General features: G+C 32.9%; 1 protein-coding gene across 1 annotated transcript in view; it reads right to left on the reverse strand.

The window, feature by feature from the left end:
• The window catches only part of LOC106458520 (transforming growth factor-beta-induced protein ig-h3-like), a 46176-nt gene that overhangs the window by 17908 nt on the left and 10914 nt on the right, over positions 1–17354 (reverse strand). Inside the window, exons 2-6 of the mRNA XM_013918043.2 lie at positions 9962–10060; positions 4848–4912; positions 4442–4590; positions 1486–1662; positions 783–1083 (exon numbers count right to left, since the gene is read on the reverse strand). Coding sequence (XP_013773497.2) covers positions 783–1083; positions 1486–1662; positions 4442–4590; positions 4848–4912; positions 9962–10060 — 791 coding nt within the window. The remainder of the gene's footprint in view (positions 1–782; positions 1084–1485; positions 1663–4441; positions 4591–4847; positions 4913–9961; positions 10061–17354) is intronic.

Below are 17354 nucleotides of genomic sequence, written 5' to 3' on the forward strand. Positions count from 1 at the left end.
TCACTTTATAACGCCCCCAAGGCTGAAAGGGCGAACATGTTTGGTGTAACGGGGATTCGAACCCGCGACTCGCAAATTGCGAGTCGAGCTCCCTAACCACTTGGCCATGCCGGGCCGCTTTTGAAATGACGGGAGAACAGGCATAAATAATGTTGATGCCAAATTTTATTTCACAAGCAGGATATTCTACATTAAATTGTTAAGAATTAATCACACTATCATTCACATTTCAAAATTTGACGTAACTTAAAGAACAAAAATGTAAATTTACTCCATGTTATTGTTGAGCGGCTATTAGCATGACTGAAATGCTCAACAATTACTTTTCGTGGTGGGCGGTAGAAGTAGCTCAAAGCTTTGGTTCTGAGTGAAACCAAGAATGCAACATAATGAACTTTGCCCCCCAGTGGCAGAGCAGTATGTCTGCGGACTTACAACGCTAAAAACCGGGTTTCGATACCCGTGGTGGGCAGAGCACAGATAGCCCATTGTGTAGCTTTGTGCATAAATTCAAACAAACAAGCAATTAACTTTTTAAAAGTCCATGAAATAATTTAAATTGATAGATTAACTTAAACTTTTCTTGTCACTGGGGACGGGTACTTTTGCTTGTCACAAAATAATTTAAGTACATTATTTTGTCAAACTATTGAAGACTTAAAATATGTCAAAATATTATTTTAGGTAATTATTTACAGAATGACCAGTATGTCAGATTGAATGTAAAAAATTTAATGTTACTGATAAAGGATTTCAAAAAAAGAATGATTAAAACTTTTTACCAAGTCTTGCCTCCGGATCTTTTGTCATACGGGCTCTCTCAACAGGAGAGATTTTCTGGAAAGATTCATCAGAAGGTGCTAACAGAGTGTATGGACCTCCAAGACGGAGTTCATTGACTAGATTGGACTGGAGTAATGTCGTGGCTAATTCTCGAAACCTACCATCTTCCACGAGAATTTCGGGAATCGTTAAGGTCCCCATCCGCCCAGGAGGAACGAGAACTCGATCGATCAGGTGGACGATACCATTTTTGGCTTCTTGATCTTTTCTTACCAAAGGACCACAGTTCACCGTAATCATCTTTATCAATTTAGAAATAAAAATGAAATTACAGTTTTTAAAACAAATTATTACCAACGTTAAAAACTGAACATTCTAGTTCCCAATTAAAACACATTTTAATACAGTTCGAAACGTCAGTTTTCAATAATAATAATAAATGTTTAAAACTGCGTTAAATTGTTAAGTACCTGTTGTTAATGAAAAACAAAACTAAGTCAACCAACCTAAACAAAATAATTAATAAATAACATTTTTAAGGACTCAGTGTAATCAAATACAAGAAAACTTATAATGATTTACCTCATAGTTTAATAGCGTATGTAAAGTCTGGAGATGTGTGTTTCTTACCCCCTTTGAATAACTCTGGAGATGTGTAATTCTTACCCCATTTGAATAATTCTGGAGATGTATGTTTCTTACCCCGTTTGAATAACGGTTAATACGAAGTTTTTGGCCGTCGTAAAGGCTTTCAATCTCCAAATCTGCATCAAAGTCAGTTGAGTGAAGCTTACGTCCAACCATATGATAAAGAAGATATGGAGATTCGGGTTTTTTGAGGCTCTCCTCGAATTTTTCTCTTTCTCTAGGTCCCATTGTCTATAGAAATATAAAACATACAATTATGAATGAAGTATAGTTTCGTATGTATTACTTTACACGGAACTGCCAAGATGACTTAAAAGTGGGATATTGGGGTGCGCAGTTCTTCAGCAGATACTACTAACGATTTAATTTGTCTTTTATTCAGTTTGTTTATAAGCTCCAAGCGAATGTGACATAACTACAAACATTATTCTTACAACGTTTCCTTTTATTCTTTCGGCTCCTTACATTATTTAAAATATCTCTCACTGATGTATCCTGACCATTCTCATTGTTAAAAAGAGTTTTGATTTGTTTTATTTTGTTATCCTTAGATAAATTAGTCTGGAAATATATATATATTTCAGAACCTTTGAATCTGGTGAAAACTTATAGTTCAGACAATTGTACAAAAGAAGAAATATTTTAGGTAATATTTTTATTATAGAGTCTCATGCAGGAATGATAGCACAGCACTAAAGGTAAGAACAAGATAACTAGAATACAGTTGAGAGGAAATTATTTGTGGTAAGTCTAGGAAACTTGTGATAGTAATGAAACATCATTGAAAGCAACCAGGTAAAGCAAAATAAAATAAAAGACATGAACACTAACTTGACTATTAACACTGTTAATTTCCATTGAAGATCTTGATCAGCTACTTTTGAATTAGATATAATGTTTACCTTATTCACGCTTTATAAATAAGTCAAAATGTGCATTGGAATGACTCGAGTTACACTACTGGGGCAACACCACTGTCTCCTTCTTTCGCTTCAACAGAACTAATAATTAGACGTTAATTTTAAAGTTTATGAGCAGGACGCAATCATAGTCAATCTTTCAAGTTGTACTAATTATTGACAAGCTAAAGATTCTTGACAGCCAATCTCAATCATTCTTTGAATTGCACTATCATCTCTTCAAGTTGCACTAATTAGGGACCAGTTAAAGTTCGTTGACAGTCAATTGCAATTCTTAAGCGAATGTCTCCCAGCGATTCTTTTTTGGTCATTAAGACCCAACATGTTCAATGAGAATAAAGACAGTTCAATTTGCAATAAATAGAAAGATATAATATTAACGGGTTTGAAAAGTGGCCAACAGTGGACTTCCATAGGTAAGCAAAGCCTAGAAAGACACAGTTTGATGACTTAAAGTTATAGATGAGTATAGGTATGCTATCAAAAACATCAAATATATAAGATAAGATCATATGCAGCGGAAAAACAAGAAACTTTAGAGTCAAAAATCATACCCAACGAAAAAACGAGAAACTTTATAGAGTTAGAGACGTATGGACGCGTAAATTAAGAGATATGTATACAGATGCTCTGAACCACAAACCTGATATCATAATATACAGAAATTGTACTGGCAGGTTTATAAAACAGTTGGTTTACGTCTCCATGATAATCACATGGTCACCATTTAGCTAAGTAAAATATTGAATACCTTGAGGAGGTCACAACTCTATACATTTTATCGAACTTCGACACGCCCTACTAGTATATATATATATAGAAAACTATAAACAAAGCTAATCTAAAGCATCATAGAATTTCGCATGGCTCATTTCAGTAAGTGACTAGAACACATTCTTATAGCAAAAAAAATCCTGCTCAAACGACGAAGCTTTAATACATTTTGGGCGCATTAAAATAACTTGTGTTATACGACACTCTTTCGTCCCACTTTACTTACATTGACTTAAAGACACGCATTACTATTATTTCATTCAGTACTTATTTATTCATACCTGAAAAATCACTATATGAAAACCCTTAAGAATTAAACTGTGTTTAATAAAGAAATTTATTACAGGGTAATGTTAAGAAATTTGTATCCTGACTTATTATGGTTGTCCTTATTCAAGATTATCATTAGACGGTCCCATCTTTTCAGACAGATAGATTATTTTAACTATTCCCCCTTTTGTAAATATATGTTAAATATTTCTTTTCTTTTTCACCAGAGGTGAAATTGAAAAGAGAATCTGTGACGCAGAGGCCTAATGCATTATTTGATTGGCCGTATCCTCTGCTGTGGACTGCACATATCTAAACTTCAAGTAAATTTGTACTTCATGCGCAATTTTCAATTTTTAACTCGTGTTGTAAACTACATCTCTTTATAAACACAAATTCTCATATTTTAGATTTTATTTCATGTACGATCGGTATGACGAAAGGATCTGCAATGTACAACCTACTTATCAAATTAAAAATCCAGCTTCATTACGTGTCCACATAAACAGTGTTAAAAATAACTGTGCCAATTTCCTTTGGAAGTCTTGGAAGCTCTGAATACTTCGATCGTGAGTAAACATATTACTATGTGCCCCATCCCCCAGTGGCACAGCGGTATGTATGCGGGCTTACAACGCTAGAAACCGGGCTTCGATACCCGTGGTGGGCAGAGCACAGATAGCCCATTGTGTAGCTTTGTGCTTAACTTCAAACAAACAAATATATATACAAGGGTTAATGAGCTATAAAACAATCCCATTTAATAAATTTCAACCGTCTCAGAAGTTTGCCTTACATATATTATTGCAAGTATTGCATTGAATAAGGACAACTATAACAATTCAGGATACAACATTCTTAACATTACCCCGTAATAAATTTCTTTATTAAACACAGTTTACTTCTTAAGGGTTTTCATATATATACAAGGGTTAATGAGCTATAAAACAATCCCATTTAATAAATTTCAACCGTCTAAGAAGTTTGCCTTACATATATTATTGCAAGTAAAATGGTTCTAGAAATGCTTATATTTTTTTTCTTACTTCAAAGGCTTCGTTGGTCGGAGCAAAGAGAGTAACAGCGGCTCCTGCCTGCCGTAAACTGTCTGATAGTCCTGCTTTGGTCAAATAATCTACGAAGTACGTGGCTCCAAGATCTCTAGCGGTGTCCAGCACGTTAGTCATCGGTTTCACTGTCAGCAAATATACGCTAGTGTCAGGTCAACTTTTTATTTACACAGTTTACATCTACTATTATGATAATCTCTATTTATTTACTTTATTTTAACGTTATGTTTTTATAGTGTACGTTTTATTATTTTCATTGTTAGTTGGTTTTCTTAGAGTATAGAAAAATATATTTTGGGGTTTGTTGTTAATATTCTGATTCGTATTAGATTGTCATTTACAAAATAATATCTATCTATAAATACCATAGATATATACTTACCTCCACTGCATCCCGGTTTATGTTTAACTTGCTGGAATCCTTCACAACATTCGTATCGTATTACTCTGGAAGTAGTCAAACAATAACTATACATCTTATTCCATTTAACATTTTACATCAATTTCTTTAGGTTTTGCAGCTGCAGTTTAAATAGAGAAATAATAGCTGCGCAAAATTTCATTTTCTTAGCACTTTCATACAGCTGTATTTTCACAACGAAAGGAAATTTTGTGCAAATGAATATATATCTCTAAGTATACAATTAAAGTTACAATTAAAAATGTATAAGACTTTCTTATTGGATAGTCTTTACAAGAATAACATTTCGTTTTACCCTTTTTCTTGTAAGATTGCTAAAAAGAGACATCTACATTTCTAGAACTTTTTGGTTACTTAACTGAGATATTATTGGTTACTTCTTGGTTCTTCTACATTTCTAGAACTTTTTGGTTACTTAACTGAGATATTATTGGTTACTTTGGTTACTTAACTGAGATATTATTGGTTACTTAACTGTTTTATGAGCTTATTATCGCTGTGTGGTAATTAATGTTACGATTTTTTAGCTTAGTGCTTTTTGTCTCAAACTATCTAAGATATTATTGTTGAAGTTAAGAAAATCGTTTTAATAATGTATAATGCACTTAGGTCTTCTTGAGTACCGTAAACACTAAAGTTTTTGTTTCAAAATCAAATATCCTCTTTCAAGCTGTTACCGACAAGAATTGTTATGGTTGTGTACATACATTCTGTACGCAAGCTTATCGAACTTTCATTATGATTACAGTTTATCCAATATTAAATTCTAACTTTTTACTTCAAATAATTTTGGCTATCCTTGCAGTACATAATTATTTTAAAAATTGTATTAAGTGACCTTTAAACAAACCTTTGTTTAAATATATTTTGCGTATACTGAAGTATATAAAAACACAATTATTTTGAGCAAGAAAATCCCCCAATGTTTTTCAAAATTTTGTGCATAGAATCAGAAATATAATTATTATAAAACAGCAATATTTGTTTAAGGTGTCCATTTTATAAAATATTCAATGTTGATAAATCATTTCGTACACAACAATCTATTTTAGGCAATTGATTAACATTTTGACGTTTGTGTGTGTGCATCATTCTCTCAATCAGTTTATGTTAATTAGATTTGTGAATATAGTTACAGCAAAGTAATGAACCCTTTCCACCCGGAAATAATACATCAACCTGACTTGTTATAAATGTTACTGTTCGTGAACGTCCACTGAATCATTGCTAAGTATCTCACAATTTTTTCTACCCGGACGTAATATGTAAACCCGAATATATTATAAATGTTTCTTTTAGTTAACATCCACTGAATCATTGCTAAGTATCTCACAATTTTTTCTACCCGGAAGTAATATGTAAACCCGAACATATTATAAATGTTTCTTTTAGTTAACATCCACTGAATCATTGCTAAGTATCTCACAATTTTTTCTACCCGGAAGTAATATGTAATATGTATTATAAATGTTTCTTTTAGTTAAAATCCACTGAATCATTGCTAAGTATCTCACAATTCTTGCTACCCGGAAGTAATATATAAACCCGAACTTATTATAAATGTTTCTTTCCATTAACGTCCACTGAATCATTGATAAATATTTCCCAATTTCTTCTGCCTGGAAGTAATATATAAACCGGACTTGTTATAAATGTTTCCTTTACTTAACGTCTACTGAATCATTGATAAATATCTCATAATTCTTTCTACCCGGAAGTAATATTTAAACAAATCCGAGCTTATTATAAGGGTTTCTTTCAGTTAACATCAACTAAATCATTGCAAATATCTCATAATTTTTGTTATCACAATATATTTTTCTACAACATTCAGACTGACTTTATTCATTTACGTAACGTGTAGTGTAGGTCGGGATGAAAAAAAAATCTAAATCGGAAAATGAATATAAAAGAGTTGTTAAGCAAAGATAAATGAAAAATATGGTTGGAAAGCTAAGGACGGAAACTGTCACAACTAGTTGAATTAATACGAATTAGCTCAACATTTCTCTAACATGTCATCACTTATGTCATCATTAAAGTGATGTTAGCCAGAATTGTAACCACTCTTGGCAAGGATACCGAATGACACACGGAACAAAACCTAAACCATCTGTGGTAGTTTAAAAATATAGCTTCTCTCATTATGTATTTGACTTGAGAGTAAGCTCAGATATGAGTACCCTGTTCCTGGAAGAATATTTGTTGTTTTATTTAGAAAGTGTGAGCAGAACTGTTGCAAGCTTAGTATTCAAATAAAGTAACTTATGTGATCATTGTCGTCCTCCTTCCCTTATAAACAGATTGATCTTCCTTTTGAAATAATGGTAATTCAGGTCCATAGACGCTCAGGACTGCTTTGAATTAACTCAAAACATTATCGTTACCAAGTGCTGCATTATGAACTCTGACCTATATTGCAATTATCGTATCGCAAATACTCAAAAACATTCCGCGATTGATTAATCGCCTATTCATAAATAAAATTAAATGTTAGTTTTTCATCTATATAGTACATCTTGTATATATTGCGAACCGTGGTGATGTCCGAGCGTTCGTCTGTCTCCCGTTTACTGCGGCCACTTCCCGCACTGCGTTTGAAAAGATGCGCACGCAGGCAAAGCTCAACATTGATTTTAGAAATGACGGGAGAACAGGCATGAATTTTTATTTTGCAAGCAGGATATTCTACACCAAATTGTTAGGAATTAATCACACTACCATTCACATTTTTTTCAATTTACACTTATCCCATCACTGGGGACGGGCACTTTTGCTTGTTATTCTGTGTTTTATAGTTTTCATGGTAGTAGGTATTTTTAAGACTCCTTTTTTTTTGGGCAGACTTTTTAAATTTTAATAACAGACAATTCAGTCAATCTGAATGATTCAGACAAAATGTAAAAACAAATAATAATTGTTTGTTTGTTTGTAATTATGCACAAAGCTACACAAGGGCTATCTGTGTTCTGCCCACCACGGGTATCGAAACCTGGTTTTTAGCGTTGTAAGTCCGCAGACATACCGCTGTGCTACTGGGGGGCACAAATAATAATAGCAACTCAAATGGAATATTTTTAGACTCTTGTATATGTCGTTACTGCCCAAGTTTTTACGTCAAATTTTAATTCTCAGACTTCAGAATATCTCTAAAAGGTTAACTGCTAATTATGCTTAAACGCTTAAGGACTGCAAATGATTTGACACAGACTTATAAATATTTTTCTTGAAAATATGCCAACTGATATATATATATTATTTCATAAAGTATAAACAAAAAACAGCACTGAACACGGATTAATTTTATAGAATTACTGAAAGAAGGTTTACAGCATTAACTAGGTTATGAAATGCATGATTAGCTCTAAGTCACTATTTTTTCATTATTAATAAATCATCCAGATTAATTTCTGATATCAAATGTTTGAGTAAAGAAAATTAAGATGATACACAATTACAAAATAAAAAATAATGATCTGGTTTGGAGTGTCTGGAATAATTATGCAAAACATATAATTTTATTTTTAATAATCATTTTCATTATTACTGTATTTGACAGACATGAGTTATGTAACAGTCCGTTGAATTATTATTGTATTTGATAGGAAGTATGATAAGTATGGTTTATCATAGTCCTTTTCATTATCACTACATTTAATAGACATAGGATTTATGATAATCCTTTTCATTATCACTGTATTTGATAGACATAGGATTTATAATAATCATTTTCATTATCACCAGACTTGATAGACTTAGAATCTATGATATTTTTTTTCATTAACACTGTATTTGATAGGCATAGGATCTGTAACAGTGCTTTTTATTATTTCTGTAGATGTAAGGGGACAGCTTACGAAAGCATCACAGGAAAGTTTGTTTTTGTTTTTGAGTTTCGCGCAAAGCTACACGAGGGCTATCTGTGCTAGCCGTCCCTAATTTAGCAGTGTAAGACTAAAGGGAAGGCAGCTAGTCATCACCACCCACCGCCAACTCTTGGGCTACTCTTTTACCAACGAATAATGGGATTGACCGTCACATTATAACGCTCTCACGGCTGTTTGGTGTGACGAGGATTCGAACCCGCGACCCTCAGATTGCGAGTCGAGTGCTCTAACCCCCTGGCCATGCCGGGCTCACAGGAAAGAAGTCGTTCTTAAGACATCTCTTAGAAAATACTTGTTTCTCAAGAGTGTTTCACTAAAGGTTTCATAGCTTACGAGCCTTCTTAAGAACTTTCCTAACTTTACGATAAATAAATAGGTGTCTTACGACAGAATTAGGCATGACTGCCACCTAGGCATGACTATTTTTAATTTTACATAAATTACTCTGATACATTAAAGTTGTTTTTAAGTAAACATTTTTGTAACTGAAAAACCAGACAAGGAAGAAAAAGTGAACGTTGGAAGATAAGATATAAAAACCACGCGGCTTGAAAAATAGTATGCCATGAGTTATAGTGTTTTAAATTATTACTTTTTCTTGATTAAGTGAGATAACATCTTTTTAAAATGAAGGACAAACATGATTTGCTACATTTATGAAAGCTAAACAAAGTAAGATTAATAAAACATTTGTGGCATTTCGTACAAATTTTGTTTAACATAACTAACCATCTGATCTGATTGATATATATAATCCCGTTACTCTGTATTCTTAAGACACTTTTTAAGTCATAAATAAAGAAAAATGGCAAGAATTGTTTAGTTAAGTGATATTATTTCTGATTACGACATTAATTTTTAAATGTGCATCTTAATTTATTTGTAATTAATGGGCTATCTATGCTCTGCCTATCACGGGTATCGAAACCCGGTTTCTAGCGTTATAAGTCCGCAGACATGCCGCTGTGCCACTGGGATGTATCTTGATAATTAACTGTCTAGACTTAGCTTTCTGTAGCTTCTATAAAAATAATCATGCAAATTATAAAAAGCTCCATTAAATAGTCCAAACAATAAGCAAACTTAATCATTGTGGCATACATTTTTTTCTATAAAAAGAAAGAGACTTATTACGATACCTTTCCCGTGATTATATTGTATATCTTTTTAGTTATTTATCTGGCTTACGTTTTGACACCGCAGATTTCTCTGTTCATCCAGTACTTGCATTCTGTCCAGTACTTCTTATTAGTTCCCGGGACTTCTTCCACAGCACAGGTATTAGGCCTAATACAAGTAAAATAACAATAGCAACGCCATTAATATTTACAAATGTCAAATGCCTTCTAGATGAATATAAAGTTAATACTGATTTATTACATTTATGTTTTAATCTAACTCAGAGACTTAAAAGAAAGAAACATTTTATAAACACTTCGGGAGCTTTCGGAAAATGAAGTTAGGCATTTTGGGATTCAAAATACAGAAAAAAAAATCAACTTACACTGAAAAGAATATTGCCCAAAGATATTATAACATACAAAAAATAGATTCAAAACTATAATCACTTAATATTCTAGACCAAGCAAACACATTGTGTTATTGAGTAATTAGAAAATATACATCTAGAGCTAATTCGAATGATTTGAACTCTATGAAGCCACTCATTAGCGTAGTATCCAGTAAAAATAATCATTAACAAAATAATTTAACAACTTCAAGCAAGTATAAATAATTATATAGATCACGAAACAGTTAATTTTAGGTTTTAAGGACAAGAGCTAATTCCCCAATTTTTACAAACATCAGACTTATGAGCTAAGATCAACCCGTACAATTCGAAACAGTGTCATCATTTCTTCGTAGCTGGACAGCAGCGGTTAAAATGGATGTGGACTCGGAAACTTCCAATCCTCCCAGCTAAAAAAAAGTCGTCAAGGAGAGTCCCCCTAGTTATATATATCAAGGGGTTATTTTAAAGTTTTCTAAGAGGGATGACCTAGTGGGCTAGATACTGCCCCCTCCCCCAGCTCTAGATTTTCATTTTAACCACTGCTGTACAGATGTATGTGTTCTAGAAGGATTTGATATCAGTTACGCACTAAAAAAAGAATTGTGTTCTTGTTTAAATTATTAATCATCTAAGTAACGTGAATAAGCTGGTACTTGTTTGTTTTTACTTCAAGTAGATTTCTTCACAAGTGTTTCTCGTGTCCCCGTTTTCTGCATTCAGTGCCATTTACACATGTCTGGAGTTAAACCTTTTCAAAGGAAATTCGACAAGCATTCAGGAGCACCTTCTAACAACACCTTCTGACATAATTTTGTTATTCAATACCTTCTGTAATTATTAACATAACGCTGTTTTCACAGATGATATCAATGCTCTCTAAGAATTTTTTTTTTACATTTGCATATGACTCATAGCCTTGTACTTGTTTATTCATTAGCTAAACAAGTTCTTTCCCTTAACAAAATTTCTAGCATACAAAATGTTATTTTAAACTATACTGAGAGTGTATGTACTCATAATTTTCGGTTCTAAGTCAAGTTTTACGAAAGAGTTCTAAGAGGTTTTTCTGAGGGAACCATAAAGATGTTATTTTATTACTCGGAAAGCTTCACTTGAATTAAAACAAATAATGACTTCGCACTTAACGTTCCTGGTAAAAATGGATGTTTTATCGATTCCAAAAACACAATTTTACTAGATAAACACCGCACAGGTGGTCAAAAATAGCATTTACGAGATAAAACCGTACAGATGGTCTTGCGCTGTGGTCTATGCGGATACAAGATTAGTTTTAGAGCGTCAACTGTTGTACACCCACACCTTTCAATCTTACATTTCCAAGTAATCAAGTATACAGACTTTGTTGACCAAAACTTTATGTTATATGGCTGTAATCTTCATATATTTCTTCTAGACAACGACTGATGATAGATACATGGCAAGAAAGTTGCTGTTCTTCTAGGTTAAAAGAGAACGAAATGGTTTGATTGTTTATTTCTAAGCCCAAAGCTATATAATGGACTATCTGCGCTGCGCTCACCACGGGTATCACACCTCGAATTTTAGCATTATAAACTCTCAAGCTTATTGCTGAGCTACCATACGGCTAAGAGTACGAAATAATAGACCAAGTTAATAAATAAATAAGTTATTCACTACCTGTAGGTAAAACAAACACAAAACGAAGGATGATTTTGTCCTAAAGTCTATACAAGTCGTGTGTTCAACTGCCTAACTAAATTAGGCAAAAGCCTATACAAGTTATGTGTCCAACTGCGTAACTAAATTAGGCAAAAGCCCATACAAGTTGTGTGCTCAACTGCGTAACTAAATTGGGTCTCCTTGACCGTAACTCGGATTCCTGAAGCATATTTCTTACAGTTTGTTGCTTATAATTTCTCAGTTTTTGTTCTGAAGTTCATATGAGCCTATGGGATTATTTTGTGCATATATCAATCACTACCAATCATAACTGACATTCTACAGCCCTGATATTTTGTCCAGTGTATAGATCATTGTCTGATAAAATATCCACAACATTATCAATAAGAATTTGGATGGTTCAGTAAAACTGCAGATATCACCAAAACAGTAAATCAGCAAATGACCAAATCTGGTGTTGCGTCTATCAAGGGCAGGTAAAACGTACAATATAAGCCGAAACATGAAATGGAATTATTAACATGAGCATGTTACAGATTCACAGGGAAGGCAAAAGGTCAGTAGAACCCGTCGCCACAAGGAATTCTTTTCGGTTCTTTTGAACCGAATAACAAAATTTACTGTCAGTTTTATAATCCGTCCACAGCTGAAGGTATGGAGCGTACTCAGAGGCATTACATCTCTAACCCTGGACTTTCGATTCACAGCATAACACGCTAATCACTAAACCACACCTGAATCAATTGTGTATTTTCACAACAGTACACCTAAAGTGTGTATAGAACTAATTTTATAACTGTATTCTGGTTTTATTTCTTTACTGTATCAAATTTTGGCCCTTTATATTTTGATGCAGTGCATATTATTTTATGAAATTTTATAAAATATTTAATTGTATTATTTGCCAAATATACAATTCAATTAAAATCTGGTTTCAATTAAGATATAGGTGTGTCTATTTAAGAGCACACCGCATTGTTGTTTTGATTTTTATTTTGATTTTTCGCAGCTAGTTCTCGGATCAGCATAAAAGTTATGTTGTTGTATCATACAACGTGACCCGCAAGGAAATAACTTCTTACTCTCGATAACAGTGTAGAGCAGCGTTGCTGTGGATGATAATCATGCTTTGAACAACTGTATAACGAACTTGTCTTTATAAATCGTCATTTCACTGTCACAATGTACACTTCTCATTTATCACAATAAATCTAACCAAGAGGGTGCTGTTATGATTAGTTTCACTTCCTCATTTTCACTTTGAATGTAAATTAATCTCAGACTGTACATTTACTTATAAGTTTCGTACGAATATATTACCCTAAGGATAACAAAGATCTGAAAGTCAATTTTTGTGGACTGCATTTCTGTATGTTCATTTTTGATTGGGTTTGTTTTAGAGCAAAGTCACATTGAGCTATATGCTGTGTCCACCGCGGGGAACCGAACCCCGGATTTAAGCATTATAAGTTCGTAAGCTAACCGCTGTCCCACTGGAATACTTTTGTTGGGAAATCTTTATCTAATTTTCATAGATTTCAGCAACTTAAATCTAACTTTCAACTAGAGGGAAGGTAGTCAGTCAAAAACACCCACTGCCAATTCTTGGGCTACTTATTGTTTGACCGAATAGTAAGATTTGATAGTTACTCTTACAGCACACTCACAGCCCAAAATTGTGGAGGTCGATTTTTGTGGCTATAGGATGTGAACCACGAAAACCCTGATTCGCAATCCAGTACTATATAAGATGATTCGTTGTCACGGTTAGTAGAGTATACGATCATCAAAGCAAATAATTAATAAGTAACTTAATAATTGTTTACTATGTTCATTATAGAGTTAAATACTGATTACCGGCTACTGGGTTTCTATTGCTAATCTGCTGGTGTCTTCAGGAAAGTCACGAGAAGGACTATTTCTGTCTTGATAGTGGCATCATATGATAATGCAATAATCAGATAATTTTTGTCGTAGATTTTAGGCAACCTCTAATATACTAGACATAGTGAGATCAAAGCTGAATGACGAACTTTCATTAACTACGAAGCACACACACACAAAACAAACGAGACTCGAATAGAAAACTGTGTTATTGAATATTCCTTGGTTTTTATTTAATCTCATGTTAAATGGATCCAGGTGGTGTGCGGAGGATAGTTAAAGAGAGCAACATATGGCATTATAAGCTCAATTACACGTGACGCTTTACCTAACGAATCAATCATAGCAGGTCATGAGTCAAATGTTGATTAAAATCAACGTCATTTTTATAACCACAGATCAGATCAATTAAGGAGAAGTTTCAATGGTATACAGTGTTATAAATGAATTATGAGTAGTACCAAAAGTGCTATTTATTTAGAAACACGTGTAGCTTATATCACTTTTACGAAACGAAGTTTTGCATGTAATGTGTAATATCAACAGTTAGGGTATTTCCTAACTAACTATCTCGAGGCTTGTCAAATGTGACGAAAATTAAGTTCGTTACTTTCGAGAGTCAATAACGCAATTGATTCTAGTTATTTTTAAGACGAGCTAAGAATGTAAAGTTCCAGCATTTGCTTGAGTTCAAGAGGTCGGTTTGAAAGATCAGCTAGTCGCAGACTAACTCAATCTGATTTTTCAGCAAAAATCTACTAAAAATATTACAGAAGATTATTAATTAAATCATAACTAGAAGCGTAGTTTTGTCAATAAAGACAAATATATTTAATTACAAGTATACATATTGAAAACACATATTCACAAAGGGAATGATAATTCCTCTGCCTTTTTTTTACCATAATTGACTTAATTCTAATCTTCTCATTGCTAAAAAAAAAGGAGGTTTAATAATTATTTACAAATTAATTGCCGAACTTACAGATAGTACGCTAAACACATAGTACTCTCACTTTCTGTATTATTTCAGTTTTTTTTTGAATGACAGCTATATAACATAATTTGTTTTAATACAGTCTTTTTGAATGATTTGGGCTAAATATATGCACTATAACTAACACACTATGACCTATATGGTTCCAGTTAATATTAAAGAATGGTTACTTGAGGACGCCACTTTATAACAAAAACTAACTTTTAACCAAGTCGTTGGCTCTTTATGTTTGTATTCCTTGCCTTTTAATTAATGTATTTAATAGTTTCATTTACAACATTTAGAAACTGGTCAGCTTAGTTAGATGTGGCGATTCTGTTAAAAATAATTATCATATCACGTACAGTATTTAATGTTTATTATCATTAGTATTTTTGTAAGAGGTCTTACAAATATAGAATTAAGAGATTTTTCGAACAATTTAGTTTAAGTGTCTTTCGCAAAGTTATGAAATTGTAGAAACTAGGATTTTTAAGTCTTTCAAGAAAAGAAAGTTTCCAAAACAAAAGCGACCTTAAGAACCAAACAATAATAATTTTAAAATAACTATCGTTTCGTGAATTTTCAAATATAATATTATGCTCTCAGGGACTTCTATGTTCTTATTTACAAAAAACGACTTCTAGTACATATTTCATCTGTTTGATAGCAAAGCCACATTGGGCTACCTGCTGTGTCTACTGCGAGGAATCGAACCTCGGATTTTAACATCGCAAGTCAATAAACTTACCGTCGTTCCACCGATAGATCATCTAGTGTCTGTCATTATTACCATAATTTATTTTCTAAGGGAAGGATTTTGGTCACAAAATAAGGATAAGTACATTGGAAAATTCAAATATCCCTAGAAAGTCCCAATCTTTAAAAATATTGATTTCACTAGAGTGCACTAAGTAGACCGTATACAAAGCTGAGTTTATAAAAATAAATCGTTCTGTTTCTGGCTGTATTTTAGCCTAACATGTGGCAATGCTTAATACTTCCAATAGAAGCAAAAGTCTCCACACCAGGACACAAATGTAAAAACAGCAGGATACGAATCACATGTGTGATGAGTTCCATAAAGGTTAACATCTGTGTGTCATTACAGAACAATACATTATATGTAGATTGTCTAACCATATGTAATATAATACAATTTCAATCATTACCTAGGCTCTTGAGGCCCACGCAAAAATTAGGAGCTCGATCCTCACAGTGGGCATAGCATAGACATCTCATTTATAGTTTTACGCATAACAATAAATTAAGAGTTTGAATATTTAATTTTAAGGAGTTTATGGAGGTGAATATTCAGTCGAGAGAGACCTCAAGAGAGATTTAGCTAAAGAATTCTTAACCCTCAAATACTGACTTGTTTGTACACCGTTCCCCGTAAGTAAGGTTCACATAATGCATCATATTCAGTAATTTTGTGTTTTTTTCCCTATGTAACGTAAACCAGAAACAGTAGTAATTAGTGAGATAAATTGCAATATTGACGGAATTTTTGTTTAGATTTTTTTTGAGTGGTTCATGTGTTATTAGAAAACCTATAATCAACAAAGTCATGGAATCATGAACAATTTAGTAGATAAATACTTTAGAAAAAATTTGCTTAAAAAGATGATGGTAATTCTAAGGTTAAGACTTTTTTGAATTAAGGTGGTGCTATGGATCAACAAAAATTTACTATAAAGATAAAATTAATAAAAAAAACCGATCAAAAGCACGAGCGTTAGTGAATATTTATTTTTTTTCTTCACCAGGTGCAGAAAAAAGGGCTACAGTTCAAAATCAACATTTTAAATATAGCTTTTAACCTCAAATGTCTTTAATAATTTAACTTGTTGCGTTCTTTTGGAAAATCAGATAAGACGAACTTCTAGTCTCTTCCGTTGATTTAGTCTCTGGTGGATATAAATTGTTGTTGTTTCTAACATCATAACCTCTTGTTGTTACTAATGTGCGAAGTTTCAGTTAACTGCTCAACATAAACAGTGGCATAGAAATAGATGGAGCAGTCGGGACAAATACTCCAGGGCTCAGACACAAAAGGACCGAGAGAGCGCACCAAAAATTATATATATATATATATTTACAAAATAAAATACATATATGAATTGTCTTTGGGTGGGAACTACTTGACGTGTTTTCACGCTAGGCGAAGGGAATAAAAAATTATAAAAAAACTGTAAACTAAGATTTAGCATGGTTAAAAATAATAATAAAAATTAAAACAGCCTGGTTTTTATATTCTGATTTGTAATTACATAAATAAAATTGCTAAAAATACAGCTTACCAAATTTGGCTAGTTCATTCCCAAACAGTTGTTGTTCGAATAAATAATGATATATATAACGTCTTGGGAACTATTATGTTTGTAGTATCCCAGCCGTCCTGATGAGCCTTGGTATTAGCGAAAGGCTTCGTTGACATTGGATATAGTAGATATAATGTGGTTGATATAGTAGAGATAATGTGGTTGATATAGTAGAGATAATGTGGTTGATATAGTAGAGATAATGTGGTTGATATAGTAGAG

Source organism: Limulus polyphemus, unplaced genomic scaffold (assembly GCF_000517525.1).
Source record: "Limulus polyphemus unplaced genomic scaffold, Limulus_polyphemus-2.1.2 Scaffold23, whole genome shotgun sequence".
In the NCBI taxonomy this organism is placed as follows: Eukaryota; Metazoa; Arthropoda; class Merostomata; order Xiphosura; family Limulidae; genus Limulus; species Limulus polyphemus.